At 44.1% G+C, this 21514-nt stretch overlaps 1 protein-coding gene across 7 annotated transcripts in view; it reads right to left on the minus strand.

Annotated features, from left to right (window-relative positions):
• Positions 1–21514, minus strand: part of CUX1 (cut like homeobox 1) — a 268969-nt gene that overhangs the window by 41475 nt on the left and 205980 nt on the right. For 6 of the 7 annotated variants that reach the window (XM_038157826.1, XM_038157829.1, XM_038157825.1 and 3 more), the window contains 2 exons: positions 5028–5330; positions 548–736 (listed from right to left, as the gene is read on the minus strand). The exons of the other annotated variant lie outside the window; for it this stretch is intronic. In XM_038157826.1, coding sequence (XP_038013754.1) covers positions 548–736; positions 5028–5330 — 492 coding nt within the window. The remainder of the gene's footprint in view (positions 1–547; positions 737–5027; positions 5331–21514) is intronic. 7 annotated transcript variants of the gene reach the window in all.

Here is a 21514-nt window from a genome sequence, read left to right on the forward strand (position 1 = left end):
TTTATTAACACAATCACCTTACCCCTCCCTATAAAGGCTACAAATATCATTATTCTGCAATAGCCTTTTACAAAGGCTGCATTTTTCTCTCCTCCCAGCAAGCATCAGTGCAGGACTGGCAAGGAGCTTTCCCAGGAATCGATGCACAGTTCTTCCAGCCCAACATCTGGGACCAGCTGCAGCACTATTAACTAATAACCCAAAGCCAGCTCCCAAACCCACATTTCTCATTTGGTAAGGCAAGTTAGCAGTGATACACCAGGGCCTCAGTAATTAATCTATAGGAGAAAACAGCAACGACTCCCCAGCAGCTGGTGAATATTTAGGGTTTGGGGGTTGGCTTTTTGTTGTGTGTTTGTTTTCCTTTTATTTTGAGATGTATCTGCTTGAGCAAGCATCAAATAAAAGCTCCAGACAAAGCTGTGGTGAAGTCCTTTTGCATAAGCCTCGTAACAGTGGATCAATGCTGCCTCTCCACTGTTTCTGGAGGGTTATAAAAGCCAGGCTGAAGAGTGGAGGTGTGAGTCAGCACTCTGCTCCCCGTTACCTTTTTTCTCCATGCGCTTCATATCCATCAGCTTCTCCACGTTGTTGGGATCGTTGAGCCACAGCTGCATGCGGACAAAGGGCTCCCTTCCCTTCAGACTCAGCTTGTGCCAGGGCTTGGGGCGAGCCAGCAGGTCTGAGACAGAGCCCTGGGTCAGCCCCAGGATTGTCTCCCCGAACAAACGCTGACCTAATGGGAAACGAGAAGAGCATGAATTCGCTCGGCCGAGACACAGCAAAGAACAGCAGATCATTCCTCCATCATTCTTACTTCAGAACTGCTTCAAAAACCCAGAAGAAACATTTAGGAGAATAAATGCTCTACCCCCACTAGAAGGGTAAATATTGAGCTTTAGTTTAAGCCTCAGGATCTGCCTGGGATAAAGGGAGGAGCTTGACACGTTTGGGGAGCGGGACCTTACAGTGAAACAGTGTGCAAAAATAAAATTAGGAGAGGAAAAATAAACTGAACTTCTAGCTAAGCAGGCAACTAGTGAGAGCAGTGAGGCTACTCAGCTCTTATGCAGGAGGGCAGTGCCACAGCTTTGTTCCAGCAGGGCAATCCAAACATTTCCAGCAATCAGTGAACCAAGAGCAATGCAGCCTCCCCCTTCAGCAATGGCCATATAAATGTCCTCAGAGAAACATGTATGGAATTTCTGGGCTGTACTATCTGTGGGGATCTAACTGTGTCTCACCCACTAGAGGTAATCAGAATTTGCAATACAAATTTTGTTTTACAATCTCTGCAGTATTTCTAGTTAAGAATAGTTAATTTTAGTTCTCTCACAAAATGCTGTCATCTGGCACGGTAAAATCTGCAAACGCTTGACAGTGTACAGTGTTCATATGTGCATTGCTGACAATGATTTTATATGGGAAAAGCCTAACTTATCAAGGACTGGGGAAAATGCCTGTGCAGCTCAAACCCAACCACACAGCTGATTTTCTAACCCCCTTCACTTCAGTGTTCTTCCTCAGCTGCACTGCCTTGATTCCAACTTCTGCTACAGGAGAGCCTGGAGTCACCTGAGTCATCAGGATTCAAGATACAAGTGCTGCTGCCATGAGATTTCAAGGTAACCCAAAGATCTTTCCATAACCCCCAAATTTGGGGCTCAGGGTTCTGCAGCTGTAGAGTGCCCTCACTAACACACAACAGAACCTTCTCCCTTCACATCCTAGCACTTGTAGCCAGTGGAAACCAACAGATCCCTAAGGGACAAAGGGGATGAGTGGAGGTTCTGACCCCACAGCTCTGCAGGACAAGCCCACGCCTGCAAAAGCACCACCAGCTCTTAGGAGCCCTTCACAGCCTTGCCTGATCCTGACACAGACAGCTCATTGCAAATATCTGCTCTATAGACCCATCCCCTGCACTTAACTCCAAAATTCCCCTCCTCTTTCTCTTTAAAAATATCCCAAAATATCCCACTTTTGCCCTGGTGAGGTTTTTTTTGCCTGTATGGGGAGACGAGGGAATATGGGACCAGTCAGAAGCTGCAGCACATCCCACTCAGGAGTGTGGGGCAGGTGGGTCTGCAAAGCTTTCAGAGGAAGCAGCTGAGATAGTGAGAGGCAGAGAGGGGAAAGGAGATCAGGGTTTAACGTGACACTCTGCTAATAAGCTCCAAAACTAGCCCTGAAAACAGCTCCTACAGACTGAACAGAAACCTACATTCAGAATTCACTCAAGTTCCTGAGTAATAAGTGATTTTCCACTACCCTCAATATCAGGAAAATCAGACAAAAGAGGTAATTCAGGGGAAACTTTATCAATTCTATCTTTATGTTTTTATCACGTCTTGCTGGGGTAACCTGCTCCCTGTTTGTATTTAAAAACATCAGCAAGGCCTCATCCATTTCCCTGTAAACCTGCCAGCTACTAACAAGATAACACAGCCACTTTAAAAATCTGCTATTGTGTTGCCACAAGAACAGGAATAGGGGCACAGATTTGCAGAAGGGTTGGGAATGAGCAGTGCTGGCAGTGCTGCTGAAGGGAATGAACCTTTCAACTACAGCCTAAAAATTAAAAATGCAAATGTGGAAGGAGGTAACATCATGTTCTCTAGGTGTTAAGAACAAAGCTAAAGATGTTTGTGTTGTTTATTTCATGTCAGGATATGGCAGGACAGGAGAAAACACCTGAAAGACTCCCAAGCTAAGGGGGAAGGTGTCAGAAATCATCCCTGGGAGGGAGCAGGTGTATCACGCTCCGTCTTCACCAGTAATAACAGGAATATTTTTAAGCACAGGTTTCCTAAAACTCCTCCCCACCTTTCATGTCTGTTCCCACTGATGCAGACCCTAATGGATCTTTCCTGGAAAGTCTTGACCCTTCCTACAAAATGCCCCATATCCCCTGTCCTCAAACACCTGAGTGCATCTGCTTCCCTCTGTGAGCTCCCTGCAGCCCAGCAGGGAACCCCTGAGGATATTTTGACTTTTGGGGCTCAGAACATCAGCAGCATCTCAGTGTGAACACTGCCAGCATGGTGTGCTGAAGGTGCAGAACCTTCAGAGAATGGTTTGGGTTGGAAGGGACCTTAAAGATCACCCAGTTCCAGCTCCTAGTGAAAGGAACATCTTCCACCGTCCCAGATTGCTCCAAGCCCTGTCCAGCCTGGCCTTGGACACTTCCAGGGATGGGGCAGCTTCTCTGGGCACCCTGTGCTGGGATGTCCCCACCCTCACAGGGAAGAATTCCTTCCTGACATCGCATCTGAACCTACTCTGCTTCCCTTTGAAGCCATTCCCCTGGCTGGTGACAGGAGGAGAGACCCACCCAGCTCAGTCTGAATTGTTTTGTACAGCTGTGGTCTTTACTGGCTGGTGACACTGGGACACCTCAGCCACCACCAGCTGCCTGTGACAGGTTCACAAGGCCCAGTGGGCTAAAGCAGAGAAACCTGTGCACCAGAAAACCTGGTGCACTAGCACACTGAGGGCACAAAAGGAGACATTGAAACTGGTTCCACACCTAATGCAGAGTTTGGGGCACATTTCCTGGCTCTTCTGCTGCTTTTTAGGCTTGTCAGCCACACTGTAGGAAAACAAAAATCATGGGAAATAAAAAAGACTAAGTAAAAATGGCATCAAAGCAAATGTAAACAAAAATACTTTTTTTTTTCAAACCTCTCTGGAACACCAGAGCAGGTACAGCACTCAATAGCATTTTGCTCAAAAACCAGGGGCTTGGATGTGCAAACCCTTACCATGATTTGGGGCTTTATCTCTACCTTATCTCCACTGAACAAGCAACCACCATCTGCCCCAGCCAAGTGCAAGGGCAAGGAATTCTGCTGGGCTCAGTGGAACACAATCTCATTCAGCGTCTGTCAGTGATCAGACCATTTCCTTTTCTCCCCCAAATGATGTTAAATGAGAACTTAGACCTCCCCCATCCCAGTATTTTTTCCCCTTAAAATATGTTTTAAGAAAAGAACACGTTATTCTGTGTCTGGATGAAAAAAGGCTTCCTCACATTCTAAAATAGAGGAGTTTTTACTTTCACAGTCATCACATTCAGATGTTATGGATAAAATTCTTCTCACATAGGTAACATCCTCCATCTAAATCTAAACTTTTGGTCCTGTTTGTAGTGAAGGAAGAGAAGCTGGTACTTCTGGGGAGCACCAGGCATTCCCCTGAACACCTGATGCAGGTGGGATGAATCCCTTGCTGAGAGCCAGATGGAGCAGGTACCACTGGGACAGCCTTACTGCCCTCCTGCCAGAGCCCTCAAGGGATCCCACAAACATTTCCCAAAGCCTTGTGGGGGAAGCAGGGGTTAAAGACATGAAGAACCAGTGATTTAGAGGCACAGTGACAGCATTAATGTGGATTTCCCATACTCACATCAGGTCATTCCCTGTGACTATTCCAAACAGTCATGGCACTGAAGGCAACAGCCAAAAACCCATCTGCAGGCAAAAGCAGCCTCAGCTTTGCACATCTCAAAGCAGAGGAACTGAGTGGCCCTGCACACTTATCTCAGGCTCATCTAAACCTCAGCTGAGTCTGGATTTTCCCTCCCAGCTCTGCAGGGACACTGTGCTGCTGCTTGGGGTGCACCTTCCTCTCCAACCAAGCTGGGCTCCTCTGCTTCACCCAAAATGAGCCTGGAGTTTGCAAGGGTGGGGGAAACAGCCTTTCCCAAGGGGAGATCTCCCCAGATCTGAGGTTCTGGGGGTCCTGACAGCCTGCTGGACTCTGTTTTGGGAGGTGGGAGCAGTACCTGGCTGCTGAGCCAGGAGCAGAGCTTAGGCAGAACAAGGGTGTGATGGGATTTGAAGCAGAGTGTGACAATCTGAAAGGAGTTTTCCAGCAGTTTAAAAAGGTTAGGCATCTCTTTAGCAAATAAAAGCTTAGGCCAGAGTCAAACCCAGGTATTCTCCCAGACATCTACTGTAGCTAACAATAAAAGCAGGAACACTTACACATGATTTTGGTCAAGAAATGAGAATAAAGAGATTTACCAAGATTGTTGTCCGTGAGTACTTCCTTGACCCTCTTGGTGATGCCATAGGTGTCCAGCTCAGGGGACATGGCCACCAGTTCTTGGATGCTGAGTGCAGAGTGGCCTGAGAGTGGCAGAGGGGTTGTGGACTGGGATTCAGATGCAGGTGGCTCACTGGATTCCTGGGATTTGCCATCTTTACTCGTCTCTATGGCAGGGCAGGGCTGCTGTACCAACTCAGTCAGGCTTTTCACTGATTCACTGGAACTCATGGGAGATTCAGGAGCAGGACTGCAACTGGCAGAAGTCTTTGGAGTACTTTCTGTAATTAAAAAAAGACAAAAAAGTCCCCACTTTAGCATAATTGTAATATTTTGATTGCAGGATATTTAACTTTCCTCCTCATTTATATTCTACCTACTTAAAGAAATGCCTAAGTATGCAAAATGCTACTTGCTATGACTTGGGTACTAAAAAGCCTCTTTTTAAAAGCAAGAATTATTTTCTAATTTTATCTTGAGTTGTCTCTGATTTCTTATAAAGACAAGATGTACAAATACAAATAAAAATCAGGAAAAACTGAAGTGCAATAGTCTGTAAGTTTGCATGCAATTTCCTTGGTCAGGAAATTTCAGTTTTGCTTGTCACAACATTTTTATATAAGGATGGTTTTAAAGCTACCATTCTACACTGGTTTAAACTTCCTTCTGTGACTTGTAAGAAACTCACTCAGCCACTATTTTGTTCTGTCAGTGAGGGATTTTCTACAACTGATACAAGTCTCTATCTTGAGAGTGTTATTGATTTCATTTTGTTTCTTATCACACACATCACATTTCTGCAATTCTCTTTGTCCAGAAATAACAAGATTAAAATACGGTTTGTAATTATGTTGTATTAATTAAAGTATTTGAGAATCCAACATAAAGATAGAGAGTGGATCAGAAGACACCCAAATCTGAAGGAAAGCTTTCCCAATCTGTTAATTTGCCAACAACAATAGGTTCTGTACAAAATGTTGTTTTCCCCCAATAAATTTATCTCTCACAGAACGTACTGACTGAGCTTATTCAGAGATTCCAGACATCTGAGGGTACAGGCTGAACCTCTTTTAAAGCAGCACCACAGAGGCAACGTGGTTGACAAGAATCATTCAGGAGATAAGGAGCACGGGCGATTTCTCCATCCACAGCTTGTCCCATTGCTGTGGGGCTGCTTCCTCCTCCTTGCTGCCTCCCACCCATGACTTGCCAGGGTTGATGGCATGGATTCCAGCCCCACACACCCCTGGGTTTGGCTCCAGCTGCCTGGAGGAGGCTGACAGAGCTCTCAGCTGCACAAGGAGGAGCCCAGAGCCGTCCAAACCCAAGAGAGCCCAGTGTTCTCTGAGCCCTGCGGTGCCACCACAGAGGATTCTCAGGTGCCATCACCTCACTGGTCCTTGAGTTTGTTATCCACAATATTGTCAGATCATTCCAGAGCATGCAGCCTGCGCAGCATGGAAACACATCCCAGTGCTGAAGGAAAATATTGCCACAGGAAAAGTCAGGCCCAAAGGGAGCAGAGTGCAGAGGATAATGGTGTTTGTTGTTCAGGGTCCTGGGAGCTCTCCCATGCTGCATTCAAGAGCTTCCCTGACACACTCACGTGAAGTTGCACTCTCAAACCTAAAAATCTGACTTTTTTCTTAGTGCTTGATGTGAGATGCAAAAGAGGAAGACAGAAAGTCAGGCGCATGTAAATCTTTAAGGTAAAGGGGATCCTACAAATCCTATTTCTTCTCTCTGCTCACCCTGGGTCATCATACAACCGAACAGAAACCCTGGGAAATGTTATTTCTGTATCAGGAGCAGCAAAGGAATTGTACTGTAAATTTGCCCTGATTCACCCATGCGAGGGACCAATTTGGCAGATCATCCATCTTGTTCACTGTACACTGTCAGGGATGGCATGAATTCCCCACATGATAAACAGATTTCTTCTCAGGTCTGTGTCCTTTAACCCACAGCAAGGTCAAAATTATGGCTTCCTAGCTAATAAACTGCACAGCACTCGTTCAACTTCCCTCTAATTTTGTCCCTTGTGCCAGCTTATACAAATCTTAGTGAATAACTAGAGCAGCTGCAAATTTCCTATACAATTCCTCATCCATGCACGGCGAGCCACACGCACACACAGGGAGAAAAAAGGACAAAATAATAAAAAAACCCACCCAAAACCAAACTAAACCCAACCACACGGGACTAAACAAAAGCATTTCTTAATGCCTCCTTCTCCCTCTCCCTTCCCTGCCCAGCCTAATTATGAGCACAACAAAGGTAATCTGTGTTATCATCTATCACTGAGATGCTCTCTGTTGCTCACATATTAGCTTATTTATTTTTTATATCACTCACCAAGAGCTTACTTGAATTTCATTTTTAAGAGACCAATCTGCTGCTCATTTACTCCAAAAGGTGGGATTATCTGAATCTAATTTTGGAAGGCAGTACAGATGACAAACTGCTTTTTTTCCCCACCAAAAGGCAAGTGTACAGTGATTTCAGGCGAGGCATTATGTACATGTACTACAAATAACTCAAAATATGTTCCCTATTCATTTTTAGCATTTTTCCCTTCTGGAAAAACATTTTCAAGATCACATAAATATTTGAGGAAAAGATCCATTATTTGGGACAGTAAATTCAATAATCAAATAATGCAAACATTTCCCGTTAATCTACTTAAAAAATTAAATAGAAATTTAGAGTACAAGTGACTGCTGACAGAACAAAGGGGAAAATTGACTGTATTCACTATTCCAGATTTAACTGTCAATCTACAGCCATTTCACATGGTTTATGAAATAATTTGTCTGTATTCATTTCTCTCAAGTTCCTCACAAGACAAAGACACAAATTCAGGATATCTGAAAAATATACATTAAGATTTCCAAAGCAGCAATTGAACATTTCCAATGAAAACAATACATTGAGAGCTTATTTCTTTAAAACTTGCTCTGCTTTTTTAACCCCAGACTGCTCTGAAGAATAACATTAACTTAAAAGCAATCCATATTACTTAAAAGTAATATTCACTGGATGTTTTCACATTTGTGTTTAAGGAGGAAAGGACCATTTTGTCCATATAAATATAAAACTGTATTACAGAACTATGGTGTCCATGGCCACCCTTTATTGATGAAATTATTTCAATAAATTCCAGGTAAACTTTGCTACACCAAAGGGGTTTGCTTTCTAACAGCCTGCATCCAATATAAGATGTGAAGTAAAAGCTCCAAAGTTCAAAAATGAGGTGCTGGAAGAGCTGGAGAGATCAAGAGCATCACCAGTGACAAGGACATTGCAGAACCTGGGAAGATTTCAAGTTTCAGTAGTCAAAGACATCAGTGGTGCCCTGAGCTTTACGGAGGCTGGGGGAAACAGGGTGTCCCTAAATATGACTTTAAGGGCAGATGGTGACCAATAGACCCTGTACGTGATGAAGAAACAGCTTAACATTTTAAATGATAAAAACCCCATGTAACTTCTGCACAATCACAGGCTGGTGTTGACAGATGCCATTAAAGATGCAAAGACAGCAAAAATGCACTTAAATCATCCAAACTTTTGAAGATATATGTAAAACTGAGCCATGAAAGGGCAAAGGTCCTACCAGCGCATTTTACGTAATTAATTCAAAATACAGTCTGGGGTATAGGGAAGTTAAGCCCTTCCAAGTGATTTTAAGGAGCACATTCAAACATGCAGCATGGAAAATAATAACCAAAAATGCAAATCAACTACTAGAAATGATGTCTGCCAAGATGGACCAGCAAGCTGAAATGTTTGGCAAGTGGAATTGGGCCCCATTCGTGGCCAAGACACGAAGAGAACCAAAGAGCAACCCAGGCTATTTCACAGCTGATAACACAGCTCAGAGAGAGCCCCTGCACTGAAGGGGAGCTTCCACACTTTGGAGGCAAATGCCTCTCCAGAAAGACAAATACACCTGATTCAGTCTGCCAGTACAGATATCCCTGCTTGGGGACATGTCACACCTGGAAGAGGACACGGGACTTATTCTTAAGTCAGGAAATTCTTCCCTTCTGTTTTTTCCTACAATACCAGAGAGGGATGCACAATCTAAAATGAGGATGTATAAATGAGTGGAAAGAAAGTCAATATTACATAAATATCTCCTGTTTTCTTTTAAAATAACATTTTCTCAATATAAAATTGCTGCTTGAATGACCATCTAACTGCAACAAAGCCCCAAACCATCATCACAGTTTGCCCTTGCCCCTTAGTAGCTATCTGGTAAGAAACTGAACTAACTTTGCAAACAATTCAGCAAATAAGTCTTGGGTCTGAGTATTTTACAAACCTTGTTGAGAACCATAACAAACTAACCCTGCTTTAATTACACAAACACAGAAAATCTTTTGTGGTCTTGCATTCCTTGGCACAATGGATGAATCCAAACGCTGCTCTGGTCCCATCCATCCCCTACACCTTCCACATAGCATCTGCCATGACAGTGTTTTGGAAAATTGAGGAGGTCTGAAATCAGAGTTCTTGTCTCAGTTCATTGATCACAGTGGTCTTCCTGAATTCCAGATCTTCTTATTCTTCTCCAACACTTCCCACCTCATGTTGGGGTGAGGTCCCCAGTACTGGATCCTGGGGCCTCAGTTGCTTGACTGTCCCAGTGATAGCCTGCAAATCAGCTGAAAACACTCCCCCAGCACAGTCTCAGCCTGACACCTCCCTCTGCTCTGTTCTGCCATGGTCAAGTGGCAGAGTCCCTGCAGTGTGCAGGCAATCCCAGGCTGTGCAGGCTCCTCTCCTGAGCATCACCAGGTCTGCAGTGTGCAGGCAATCCTAGGCTGTGCAGGCTCCTCTCCTGAGCATCACCAGGTCTGCAGGAACTCAGCAGTCAGGGACAATTAGATCTGCAGGGCACTGCTCAAGGGGGACCGTTTCTGTGATGTCCAGGAACTCTTCCCAAGTCCACAGGACACTTCCAACAGGTGAAGCACAGCTCGGATCCACAGCACTCTTCAGCTGGAGGCTCCTTCTGAAGCTCAGGACATCTCAGATGCAAAGACCTGCAGGTGCCACCTGCTCCCAGCTCCCCAGAAGATCTGAGACATCGACAGGACGTGACACCAGTGCTGCAGTATCCCCTCCAAGGAGGCATTCAGTGACAGAGCAGTGTTGAGACACAGATAAGGTTTCACCAGTCCCAGAGGCATCACGTCTGCCAGCACACAGAGTCCTCCAATAAAACTTCTCCTATGCATTTTGAGAGCTGAAGGTTTGCTGCTTTTGCTCAGACCCTGCCTCACCTCTGACAGCAAACTGGCTTTGCATCCAAATCCAAAGTCCAGAGATTTGAACTAGAGCATCTGAATCTGTGAGCATAAAGCACAAGCCCACTCTCAGTCCCTCCTCCCAGCACACCTGTCCATCCACAGAGACACCCTGTACTCCTGGAGCTGCTGGGAGAGTAACCTGTCCAACCTTTGCTGCTAACACAGGCTTAGCTAATAAACTGCAAAGGGACTCATGGGGAACCAGGTACCGAACATGGCAAAGTTGAGGAAGACCATGCAAAACACAGAAGGTATTCAGGGGCCTCTAAAAGGATTAGGAAAAATATTATATTCTAAAGACAGCAGGCAGACAACAGCTGCCTTAAGTTTCAGAGGGAAGTGGATTGAAAAAATGGATCCACTATAATTTTCAGAGACAAATCTCTGTAGTTTATCTGATCCACTATTTAAATTTCAATACACAGTCCTCTATCTGCAGTAATAATAACCTAAATTCCATTTAGTGTTCATTTGAGCAGTCAGGATAAAGTCATTTCTTATTATCTCCCCACTGTGTAAAAAACAGCTTGAAGGTAGGAAGTCAGCAAGCATTTTCACCAAAAAGTAATTATTGTAAGTGACATTTTTACTGCTGGCATGCCATAAGGCGAACTGCGCATTTGGAAGGACAAGTTGCTAAAACAAAATGACAGGGTACTCTGTGACATTCCAACGAGAACCCAAACATGATTTCACTGGTGCTGGCTTTGATGCACCACTTTTCCCACTGTCCAAAGCTCGGGCTGCAGGTTTGTGCCAACCCCGTCCAAGCTGGCTCCTGAGGAGCTGGGGGAACGGGCACATCCCACGGGAGCCGGGGGCATCCCGGGCTCTGCTCGCTCCCAAATCAGCACATCAGTGGGCAAGATGAAAGCAGACAAATGTGGACAGGAGATTTCTCAGCAACCTCTTAAAAGAGCATTTGCTACTTCAGGGCTGCATTTACCTCCTCGTGCAGATGAGTTAATGGACAACAACAGGCCTGGCAGGTTGCCTGAGATCAAAGTGTCTCACACTGGGACTGGATTAGTTTCTGTTTCCTGATGATGAGGCTGCCCATTCTATCCAATTTGTAGACCAAAACCTGGTGAATGCTGCCCTGAGAATCAGGGCCTGGTCACACACAGCTGAGCAACATCCCTAGGACAACCCTGGTACTCAGCTTCCCAGGGTGTGAGAATTTCAGGGAGAGATTTCTTCCCTCCAGCCTTCTATTTGATTTCACCTTTAGCTATGTCTGCCTTTGCAGGGTCTTATCAGAGAATCACAGAATGATTTGGGTTGGGAGGGACCTTAAATCTCATCCAGTTCCACTCCCTGCCATGGGCAGGGACACCTTCCACTATCCCAGGTTGCTCCAAGCCTCGTCCAACATGGCCTTGGACACCTCCAGGGATGAGAAGATATTAGCATTCTAAAATGAATCTTTTAAAGCACCATAACAGCAACTCTCCTCACTAACAGTGGGTGCAGCACAAGCCTGAACTAGGTAATAAAGCTGAGCAGCACTTGTGGGAGAGCACTGCAACACATCCCTCTTCTGACTAATTAAAGAAAATAGGCGTGAAAGTGCCTTCTCCCAGGTAGTGCTTTTGCTGGATTTACTGAGTGAGTGAATCTTGCCTAGTCACAATTTGCAAACTGATGTGGCTCATGAAAATACGATCCTCCCCACAGTTATAAACTCCCCAGTTCCGTGCAGGGAGTGCACAAAGCTCCCTGCAGTTTGCATCTGCAATGATGTCAAATACGTAGGTTTGTGCAGTTGGAGTTGTGAGCACTTGCTGGGGTTGCCACCACTCTGAGAATTTGTTTGTTTGCTTCATAAATGTTGTAACTTTGGGGAAAATGTTATTTTGGGTCTTGGCTCAGAGGGAAATTTTATGTGGATGGGGGGAGGGATCAAAGGAAAAACCCCTTTAGGATAGTGTGCAGATGTATGTGTGTCTGCACGGAAAGGGGAGGAACCAGCTTTGGTTAACTCTGCAATTACTGGGGCAATGTAAAAATAAAGGTTCCCACTCTGCACACATATTAAGAGTCAGGAGCACATAAAACTGAATAATCAGGGTAGATGTTAGAATTACCTGAAAAAACCTGCTTTTGAATACTGCTGAAGGATTGCTGCAATTTAAGTTGTATTTTCAATAATTGCTTTAGCTTTGTGCCTCTATTAAAAAAAATGTGTTTTCAGCTCTGGAAAGCAGAAGGAGCTGGAGAAACCAGATGAAGCTGAGAAAAGAGCACGTAAGATGGGAGCTGGTGATAGACTTATGAGGAGAGATTTACAGCTGGATGTTTAAAACTTGGAGAAGTTGGGCAACCAATTCTCCCATCAACAAACCTGCAGCCACAAACACCTCAGAGTTTTAGAAATCCCACTGTTGCGCCCAAAGCTACACCAAGACCTATTTTAAGGCTGCATGAAGTGAAACCATCAGACTTCCACTGAGTCAGGAGGAGTGGGGAGCACAGATTGCTCTGAAGGATGTCTGGAATCCTGTGCAGGAAGGTACAACTGGAGTCAGTCAGTTCCAGTGAAATTTGTGCTGAGATCTGACTTTGGAGCAGACACACCAAGCCCTGACACAACACCCCAAGAGAAAACCCTCAGAGGAGAAGAATTAAAGGACATTTTTGCAATAGCCTGGGGGGGAAGAAGAGGCCTCTCTACCCCTAAGCGTTACTTTACAATGAAACACAGAAAAAAAATGGAGAAATGTAAGAATTTTTTAGCTAGATTTGGATACACAGTTGAAAACATCAGAGCAATACCCAGGTTAGGCCAACAGCCCCAAATTATCCTGTGATTCTATGATTCCTGAGCCAAAAGTGGAATCTTGGCATTGAAAAGTGAATTATAATTTTTGGTTTTACAGATGACTCTTAACCAATAAAAAAACTCTTTCTAAAAATATACTATATTTTAAATTAGGTGATTAATGGCAGAATCATGGCTGCTTTAAAAGACATTGCTCTACTCTGCCAACCTTTACTTAATATTCAGATTTTTCTGTTTCCTTAACTTAGCTAGAAATCAATATTTAGAAATAACTGCTAGAAAATATTTTCAATAACCTTATTATTAAACCAGCTTGTGTGCAGACGCTTTATTAAGGATTTTCTGAATGCTAAAACAAATATGTCATGGAAGCAATCAATCAAGATGCCACAACCCCACAGTGTTATATTTTTAGTATAATCAAGACAAACATGTGCACAATACCTTTTGGAAAACAGAGTGAGAGCCTCCACGAGGAGGTTCTGCTGCAGTTTATGGTGCCTCTGCTGACTTGCTGACCTTGTGATTTGATGTGTTAAACCAACTTGCTTGAATGTGGCACCAATTTTATGACTGTTTGTTGTCCTCCTGTGTCAGGAGCCCGAGTGTGAAGGTATTTCCACACCCTCCTCTGAGATCTGAACCTCGTGTCTGCTCTGCAGCAGAGGCTGCAGCAGGATGCATATGTGCACTGTGCACTGCATTTAGAGAGATCTCCCCCACTAAACAATGTGGACATTCCCTTGCCACAGGCAATGTCCACATGGGATGGATCCCAGGCTAATGACTGCCCTCTCTCCTTCTTTTCCTTCTTTTCCTTCCTTTCCTTCCTTTCCTTCCTTTCCTTCCTTTCCTTCCTTTCCTTCCTTTCCTTCCTTTCCTTCCTTTCCTTCCTTTCCTTCCTTTCCTTCCTTTCCTTCCTTTCCTTCCTTTCCTTCCTTCCTTCCTTCCTTCCTTCCTTCCTTCCTTCCTTCCTTCCTTCCTTCCTTCCTTTCCTTCCTTTCCTTCCTTTCCTTCCATCTCCCACCCTCAGCACAGGGAGAAACAGAGTGACCCTGAGCAGTGCTGCACTCCAGACCCTCCTTTTTGGAGGCGCGCTGGGGAAAGTGCTGAAACAAAATGACATTTACATTGCACGCAACAATATTATAAAAGCTATTAAGGTACATTATTTTACACATCCTCATAATCTCTCCATACTGCTTTACTTAATTTGTGATAAAATTGTTGAGAAAGGGTACTTAATGTAGGACAGTCAGTAAAAGTAATTTATCATCTTCCCGCTTCGGTGCTCACGTTATCAGCGAACTCATTTTCTGCATTCATCATGCAATCAGCCTATTATTTGCATATTAATCAGGCAGTGGACCATGAAAGAGCTGCATCCCAGCCAAATGCTGCACTATCTCAGGAGGAACACTCAGTAATTATCATACATCAGTGTTATGATGTGGTAATTGATTATAACATCTTTCTGTTGCCCCTGGGGAGTCCCACTGCTAACCCAGCTTCAGGCATTCTGTGCAGATTTTTCTCTGAAAATTAGAGAAACCATTGCTGTCCTTTTATTAATGTTTTTTACCTTTACAATAGACAGCTCTCTGTGCATTTCCAAGGTACTTTTGCCTTTTTCTTTCTTTTTATTTAATGAAATCTTCATTAGGGAAAACACCTGTCTTGGATCAAAAAAAGTAAAAAAAAAACCCAACCAATCATCCCGATCAGTCCCCCCCAGAAAACCCAGTTGGGCTCATTCATATTTGTCCTCTCTCTCTTTCAAGGTCTGGTGGCTTTTTAGGTGCTGGTGTTGCTTATATAATGCCCTTCCCCATCAAACACAACAAAATGTTGCAACTTCAATAGACAGTAATTGCAAAGTTCGCATAAAGGCAGTTAAGTTGCTTTATTTAGGTGCCAAATGAGAGGCTAATTTTGGTCCTCTCATAAAGGACAAATGAAACATCTGCCAGTTCAAACTTGTACTATTTTTAGGACCCGAGTTCCAGAGGGGTAAACCAGAGAAACAAACACTAACCACAGCTGTGGTTACACCGTGGTCAATCTCACACCTCCTTGCTGTGGGAAGGCTTCCCAGCAGCACCCCTTGGAAAGCAGCAAGAAGAGGGGAGATGGCTCTCACAAAGGACCACCTCCTGCCAGAAAACAGAGAAGGATGCTTTGACAAGGGCATGGAGGGACAGAACAACGGGGGAATGGCTTCCCGCTGCCAGAGGGCAGGGATGGATGGGATACTGGGGAGAACTGTTCCCTGGGAGGGTGGGCAGGCCCTGGCACAGGGTGCCCAGAGGAGCTGTGGCTGCCCCTGGATCCCTGGAAATGCTCCAGGTCAGGCTGGATGGATGGGGCTTGGAGCAACCTGGGATAGGGGAAGGTGTCCCTCCCATGGCAAGGGTGGGACTGGATGGGCTTTAAGGTCCCTCCCTTATCAGTCTATGATTCTGTGACAAGTTGCCATCAGCAATATCTTTGACAAGTATAAATATTGAACATGTACTATCAGACCTTTCTTACCTTTCTTGTTGTAATTGTATTTTTTCCTTTAATTGGCTTTTTAATTGGCTTTCTCTTTTCACTTTTATTTCAATTTGATCTCAAATCCACTTTGCTTTGTTTTCAATGCAAGTTGCATTTCTCATCAGATTTAAAATAATCACTGGATTCTTTCATTTGCTGTTTCTCTGGAAGGTTGTTGGCAAGTTAAAAAACCCTACAACCCTACATGCATCAAATGAGGTGAGACAAATTCCTAAGTTTCTCTCACACCCTAATGTAAAGGACAGGCTGGAAGATAACTTAGAAGACATTAATTTTCTGGTAATCTTCTGTTTTTTCATCTTGGGAATGGTTTGCTATCAAGCAATATGTAACTCTCTAATCAGAACAGGCTGGTTATTTCCCTGTTTCAGAGCTGCTGGGTGAGGAGGATTTCCATCTCCATTATGAGATGGAAATAACAACCCGCACATTTGGTGCTCACACACCTTTTTCCCAGTATTTTGGGAAGAAAATAGCCCATTATCTGTTCTTTGAATTGAAAGCAAGGTAATTTTCGTCCAGTGGAGGAGCATTTGGTAATTTGCTGAGCAGCAGTTGGGCAGTTGCCCAGGGAGGGCTGAGGGGACCGCGGCCATCTCCATCCCACCGGTGGCCACGGGGCTGGACCCGCATCCCCCTTCCTTTTACCACCAGCAGCCAAAAGACCAACATGAACTTCTGCCAGCTGCCAGAGTCTTCTATCCCCACCAGAAAATCATCTGCTCCCTTTGGAGAAGCCTTTCCAAGCTCTTGTGCAGCTGCCAGCCCACGGGGGACAGAGCTCGGCCGTCACCGCGGCTCCTGACCCTGCCTGGAGCTGCACAGCCCTGGCCTCTCCGGGTGTCTGTGCTGCTCCAGTTAGGCTGGAATTTGCCTTTCCAATCTATCAGCTCCTCCTTTTCCAGCCAGCCCCTCTGTGGTTTGCAGTTGGCAGCGGGGAGGGGGTGTGGGCCCCTCCCCAGGGGAGGCCGCGCGTCTCGAAATGCGCACGCAGAGGGGAAGGAAAATGCTGGTAATTAATGAAGTGAAGTAATAAGTAATGAAATTAACAACAGTGGAATTTACAGAGCTCGACTACTCAATGGCCATGGCTCCTCTCCCTAACTACACCCCCTTTTTAGCAGCTCTCATGCTAGCTGCTACTCTGTGAACTACCTGAGAAGCCTGAGGCAATAATGGTCAGGAAAGTTTCTTTATTTTCCCACAGCTTAAAAAACATCTTCATTTATTAATTCCGCTCTTTGAAAATAAAGACTTGAAGGATAAGGCATTGCTGTGCCTGGCTCAGTGCTGCTGCAGAGCCACACTTGAACTCCTTGCCTCAGGATCTCGCACTAAGGGGAAGTGAGTGTCAATGACCCACATTCCCAAATTAACCACAGAAATAAAACCTAGCTGCAACCTGACTGGGTAACTTCTCCAAAACGAATGCTAGGAGTCCATAACTGCACTTAGGAGTGAATTAAATTTGCCTTCAGAATCCAGCACAGGTCTCCTCTTTGCTGTATTAACAGGAACATTGTAATTGAGTCACAAGGAGTATCAGCCTAGAAAACAGTGATTTTGTGTTTTATTTTAGCCCTTCTAAAAGCCCTTTAGCCCTTTTCACAGCAAAGCTGTGACCACAGTGAGGATGGGCACGTCTTCTGTAAATTTAATCCCTGGGTGGCTCCATGGACAGAGAAGAATACAACCAGGAGAGGAATTTCTCCACAAATACTGACTGTTTGCAAACATCACTGATGGAAAAGGAGCAGGGCTGTGGGAGGCAGCCTGGGCAGGACAGGCCTCAGCAGGAATGCCCAGCTGATGGCCAGGAATCAGAGCCAACGTTGTGCTCAGAATCAACGTGAGGCACTGACTTCATGCTGCATTCCCAGGTCCCACTGAAGTGCCTTGACAGCAGTTCTCCTGGTTTTATTGATACCAGAAAGGCTGCCAGGGAGCTTTTCATGGTCCAAATGTCAGGGAAATGGCACAGAGGATGATCACACACGTTACAGACAGACTACAACAGCTGCCCTTACGAGGAGCCAACTGATACCCTATGGTTTGAAATCAACACAGCCACAGACAACTGCTCCTGAGCCCAATCCCAAGCCACACAGAAAGAATGTGGAAACTTCACCAGGATGCTTCAGGGATAAGCATGAAGGTAACTCTTTGGCTGATGTAGTAGTTCAGCTCCGAACTTTAAAACCACATTTGCACCTAGCACAAAAGGCCACAACTTTCCCAAGTCCAAGACTCCGTAACTGGTCCTCAAACACAAAACATCTCTGCAGGAATTCCTGCAGTCGGCTGTCTGAGCCATGTGATCTCCCTTCTCTTCCATTTCACAGACTACATTAACCACAAACATTTCATGTCATACATTTTTATTAACCTGGAATGCCAGCAAATGACTGCAAAACCCTCTGTCTTTTTAATTTAATTTTTTTTTTTTGGATTCAACAACAAAAACCGGCTCCAGTTTGGGAAGGTCTGTCAGCGTCACTGCAGCAAGCACTCTGGTGATGTCACAGTGAAGGATTCAGCTCTCCCTGTGCTAATCCCAACTGTGCTCTGGAGCACCATTGCACAGCTCTGCCCACCCAAAGAAACCAGAACAATGCAAGAAAAGATGATAAAACACAAGGTTACTGAGCTCTTCCCAGAAGTGCATCAGGATGGCGCTCCCGGATTTGGGCTGCCAGCCTCAAACATGCTCTCTCCCTACTTTGTCTCTTCCACAGTAGCCAATGTGACAGAATTCTCCTGGTATCAGGAAAATGGGAATATCCACCCAGCACACAGTTAACTACCTGCCCGCTCAGCAGCCTCTGTACTGGCCAATGTTGCAGGAATCTGTATTACATAATTGAAAATCCAGTGGATACCTGGCTCTGCCATCACACCCCGATCTCTCTGTTAATGTCATAACAACAGAAAATCATCCTGAGGTTTTTCTGATTTGTGTTCCCAAGGGACGATAAGAAGTAATCTCCCCGTTGTTACAAACACTTTATTTTGAAAAGAAAGCTTTTATGCATATTTTAGTTGATCTAAATACAGTAGATCTCGGGTTTTTAAATCACCAGATAATACGCAATTATCTCAAGCTAGATTCTGATTTTGAAACAAGCTCTAATTAGCTCCCCATTTTATGCTGCTATAATCCTTTCTTCAACTCCCATGAGTGTTACTATTGCTAAGCAGCATGAGGTTAGGAATGATGGATGATACCCAGAAAGGAAGACAAACAAAAGGGAAATTCAAAATCCCCTGAGATCACCCGCAGCTGTATCGGCAAATGAAGATTTCCACATTAGGTCATAAGACGACCCTTACAGAAACACACACCAAAAAGGCACGTCTTCTTCCCACTGAGTATTTGCAAGCCTTTAATGTAGTATAGAGAGAGTATATGTCCTTCACAGAGGATAAAGAGAAAAGTGAATGTAAAAATTCAGCTTTCCTGCGAGCAGCCACGGATGGAATCAACAGCACCAAAAAGGAAACTCTGTCTCAATCTCCTATAGATACCCAGCACAAACCCCCAAAATAAAACCAACTAATAAAAGCTGTGCACAGTGCAAGTATTTAGAGAAATATCTGAGCCTTCTCCTGGCACATGGCAACTGTTCAAACCCACCCCGGCTCCCATCAGCAGTAATGCAACTAAATAAGGGCCAAATTCATCAGGAAAAAATGCTGATGCAGTTGGATGACACTAATTCAACTTTTTTTTCCATGTGATTTGGTCCATGCTTTTGACACATAAATCATTAAAAAGGCAGATTTACCCAAGGGCATTAGAGCATTTAGGTGGAAAGAAATACACAGAAAAAATGTTAGAAAAGGCACAGCAATACTATTTTTGACCACCTAGGGTACAGACACCATTTTTGTGTAAAACATGTTCCCTGAAACTTGCACAAAATCACCAAGCCTTGAGAAAAGCTCACAGGGAGAAAACACAGGTACATACCCAGCTGTCATTTTGGTATAGGCTGTGTTTTATAAAATCCATGAATACAGCTTCCAAAGAAGAAAAACAAGCCCAGCTTCCCTTTGCTATCTCAACATATATAAAAATATATCAAAAATAGATATGTTTATCCATTCATTATATGAAGCACTGATGGGCCCATCTGTCTGCACATGAGAATGGAAAATTACTGGACAAAAGGTGAGATTTTCATGAATGAGGTGTTAATCAAAACTTCATGATCTAGAAGTGTAACTAACTGGGCCAGAAATCCAGAAAATCTTGCTGGTTTGATAGAATAGAGCCAAACAGTAATGAAAATACTCCCAGCTAATAAAAGTTTGAGTCGTTACTATGCATGTTGACACTCTGTACACTGAAGACCTTCTTGGCAAAGCACTCAGGAGCCACTGAGTGTATTAGTTTAATTTCACTTCTTTCCCTTCATGCATTCAACAAGTTCCCAGCCAATTATATTACATGGAAAAGGCTCCAGACCTTTCCTTGTTTCAAAACTGCTCTGATTAATTTCTGTTTTAAAATTACAAGTATGCAACCTTCTCTGCCTTGATTTTCCTGGGAAACGTCTCAGAAGACCAGAAAATTGGAGCTGTCTCTCTCTCTCTCTCTCTCTCGTTTTTTTTTTTTCTCCCTGCCCTGGAGTGATGGATCTTTCACAAATGCATAATTATTATTACCTTTTCCAAACTGTTTGCTGCATTTTTAATTACAGAACAGCTGCTAATAAAAGGAAATTACCAAACTGCCCTTCCTCATTCAAATAACTTGGTTTTTGCTCTTTTGTTCTGCCTGGTGTCACAACCTTCCTCATGCCTTCACACAGAGAAAGGCACCAAGAAAAGAACATTTTGTACAACAATTCTATTTTTAACCCTGTGAGAGGAGGTAGGAAAGGGCACGAGCCCATTTTCTCATTTGTAAGTCGGCTTTAAGGAATGAAGCAGGACAATCATCAATAACATGATTTTATTAGCTGATAGGAATGTGTCACCTCACAAAATATTAGCTCAAGGGCAGGAACTGACAAACGACACTGGGAGTGTGGGAGGGAACAAAATATCCCAGCAGCAAAACTGAACTTCCTGAAGGAAATCACTTTCAGCTCCCAGCGATCCCCCCGAGAATCCAGAGGGTGGCTGGATTTTAATACTATGGGCTTGTCTTTCCATCTTTTATAATTAGAGCTAGTCATAAATATGAAGATTAGCAATAACAATGCAGCATCTCCCAGCTCCTCTGATTTCGAATTCCCCCTAAAATGGCTACAATTAATTACTCATATTTTCCACGCCGTCTCAGGCGTTTGTAACTGTGACACTCTTGCACGGCATTGATGCCACAAAAAAAGTACTCAATGGCATGTTTTTAATGAACCATCACAGGAAATTTCCATGTTCCCTAAATGCTTGGCTATAAGTAACAATAGCCCTATGATTGCAAATAATTTTCTCCCATTTTGGTTTTGTTTTCATGGCTTGTTTTTACTGGGGGCATTTTTTTTTTCTTTCTTGTATGTATTTATTTTCAACTGTTCTCCTTAAGAAAAACGTGGACTGAATATCATCACGAATTTTCTTCTAGTAAAATCTTTTAGAATGCAAAATAGTTTCCCCAGTAGAGAGAAAAAAACACTTTAGTTGGGATATTCAGAGTAAAGCCAGCAAGCTGCAGGAAAAAAAAGGAGTATTTCAGAACAGCAGAAAGGTGGAAGAAGAGCACAGCCCTTCCCTGTCTGTGCCCTGAAATGCAGCAGTTCTCCAGCACAGGGCACTGGCTGTAAGCACAGAGCAGGGCACGGGTATTTTTCTGGAGTGTTTTACG

The sequence above is a fragment of the Motacilla alba genome, chromosome 19, assembly GCF_015832195.1.
Source record: "Motacilla alba alba isolate MOTALB_02 chromosome 19, Motacilla_alba_V1.0_pri, whole genome shotgun sequence".
NCBI classification, from domain to species: domain Eukaryota; kingdom Metazoa; phylum Chordata; class Aves; order Passeriformes; family Motacillidae; genus Motacilla; species Motacilla alba.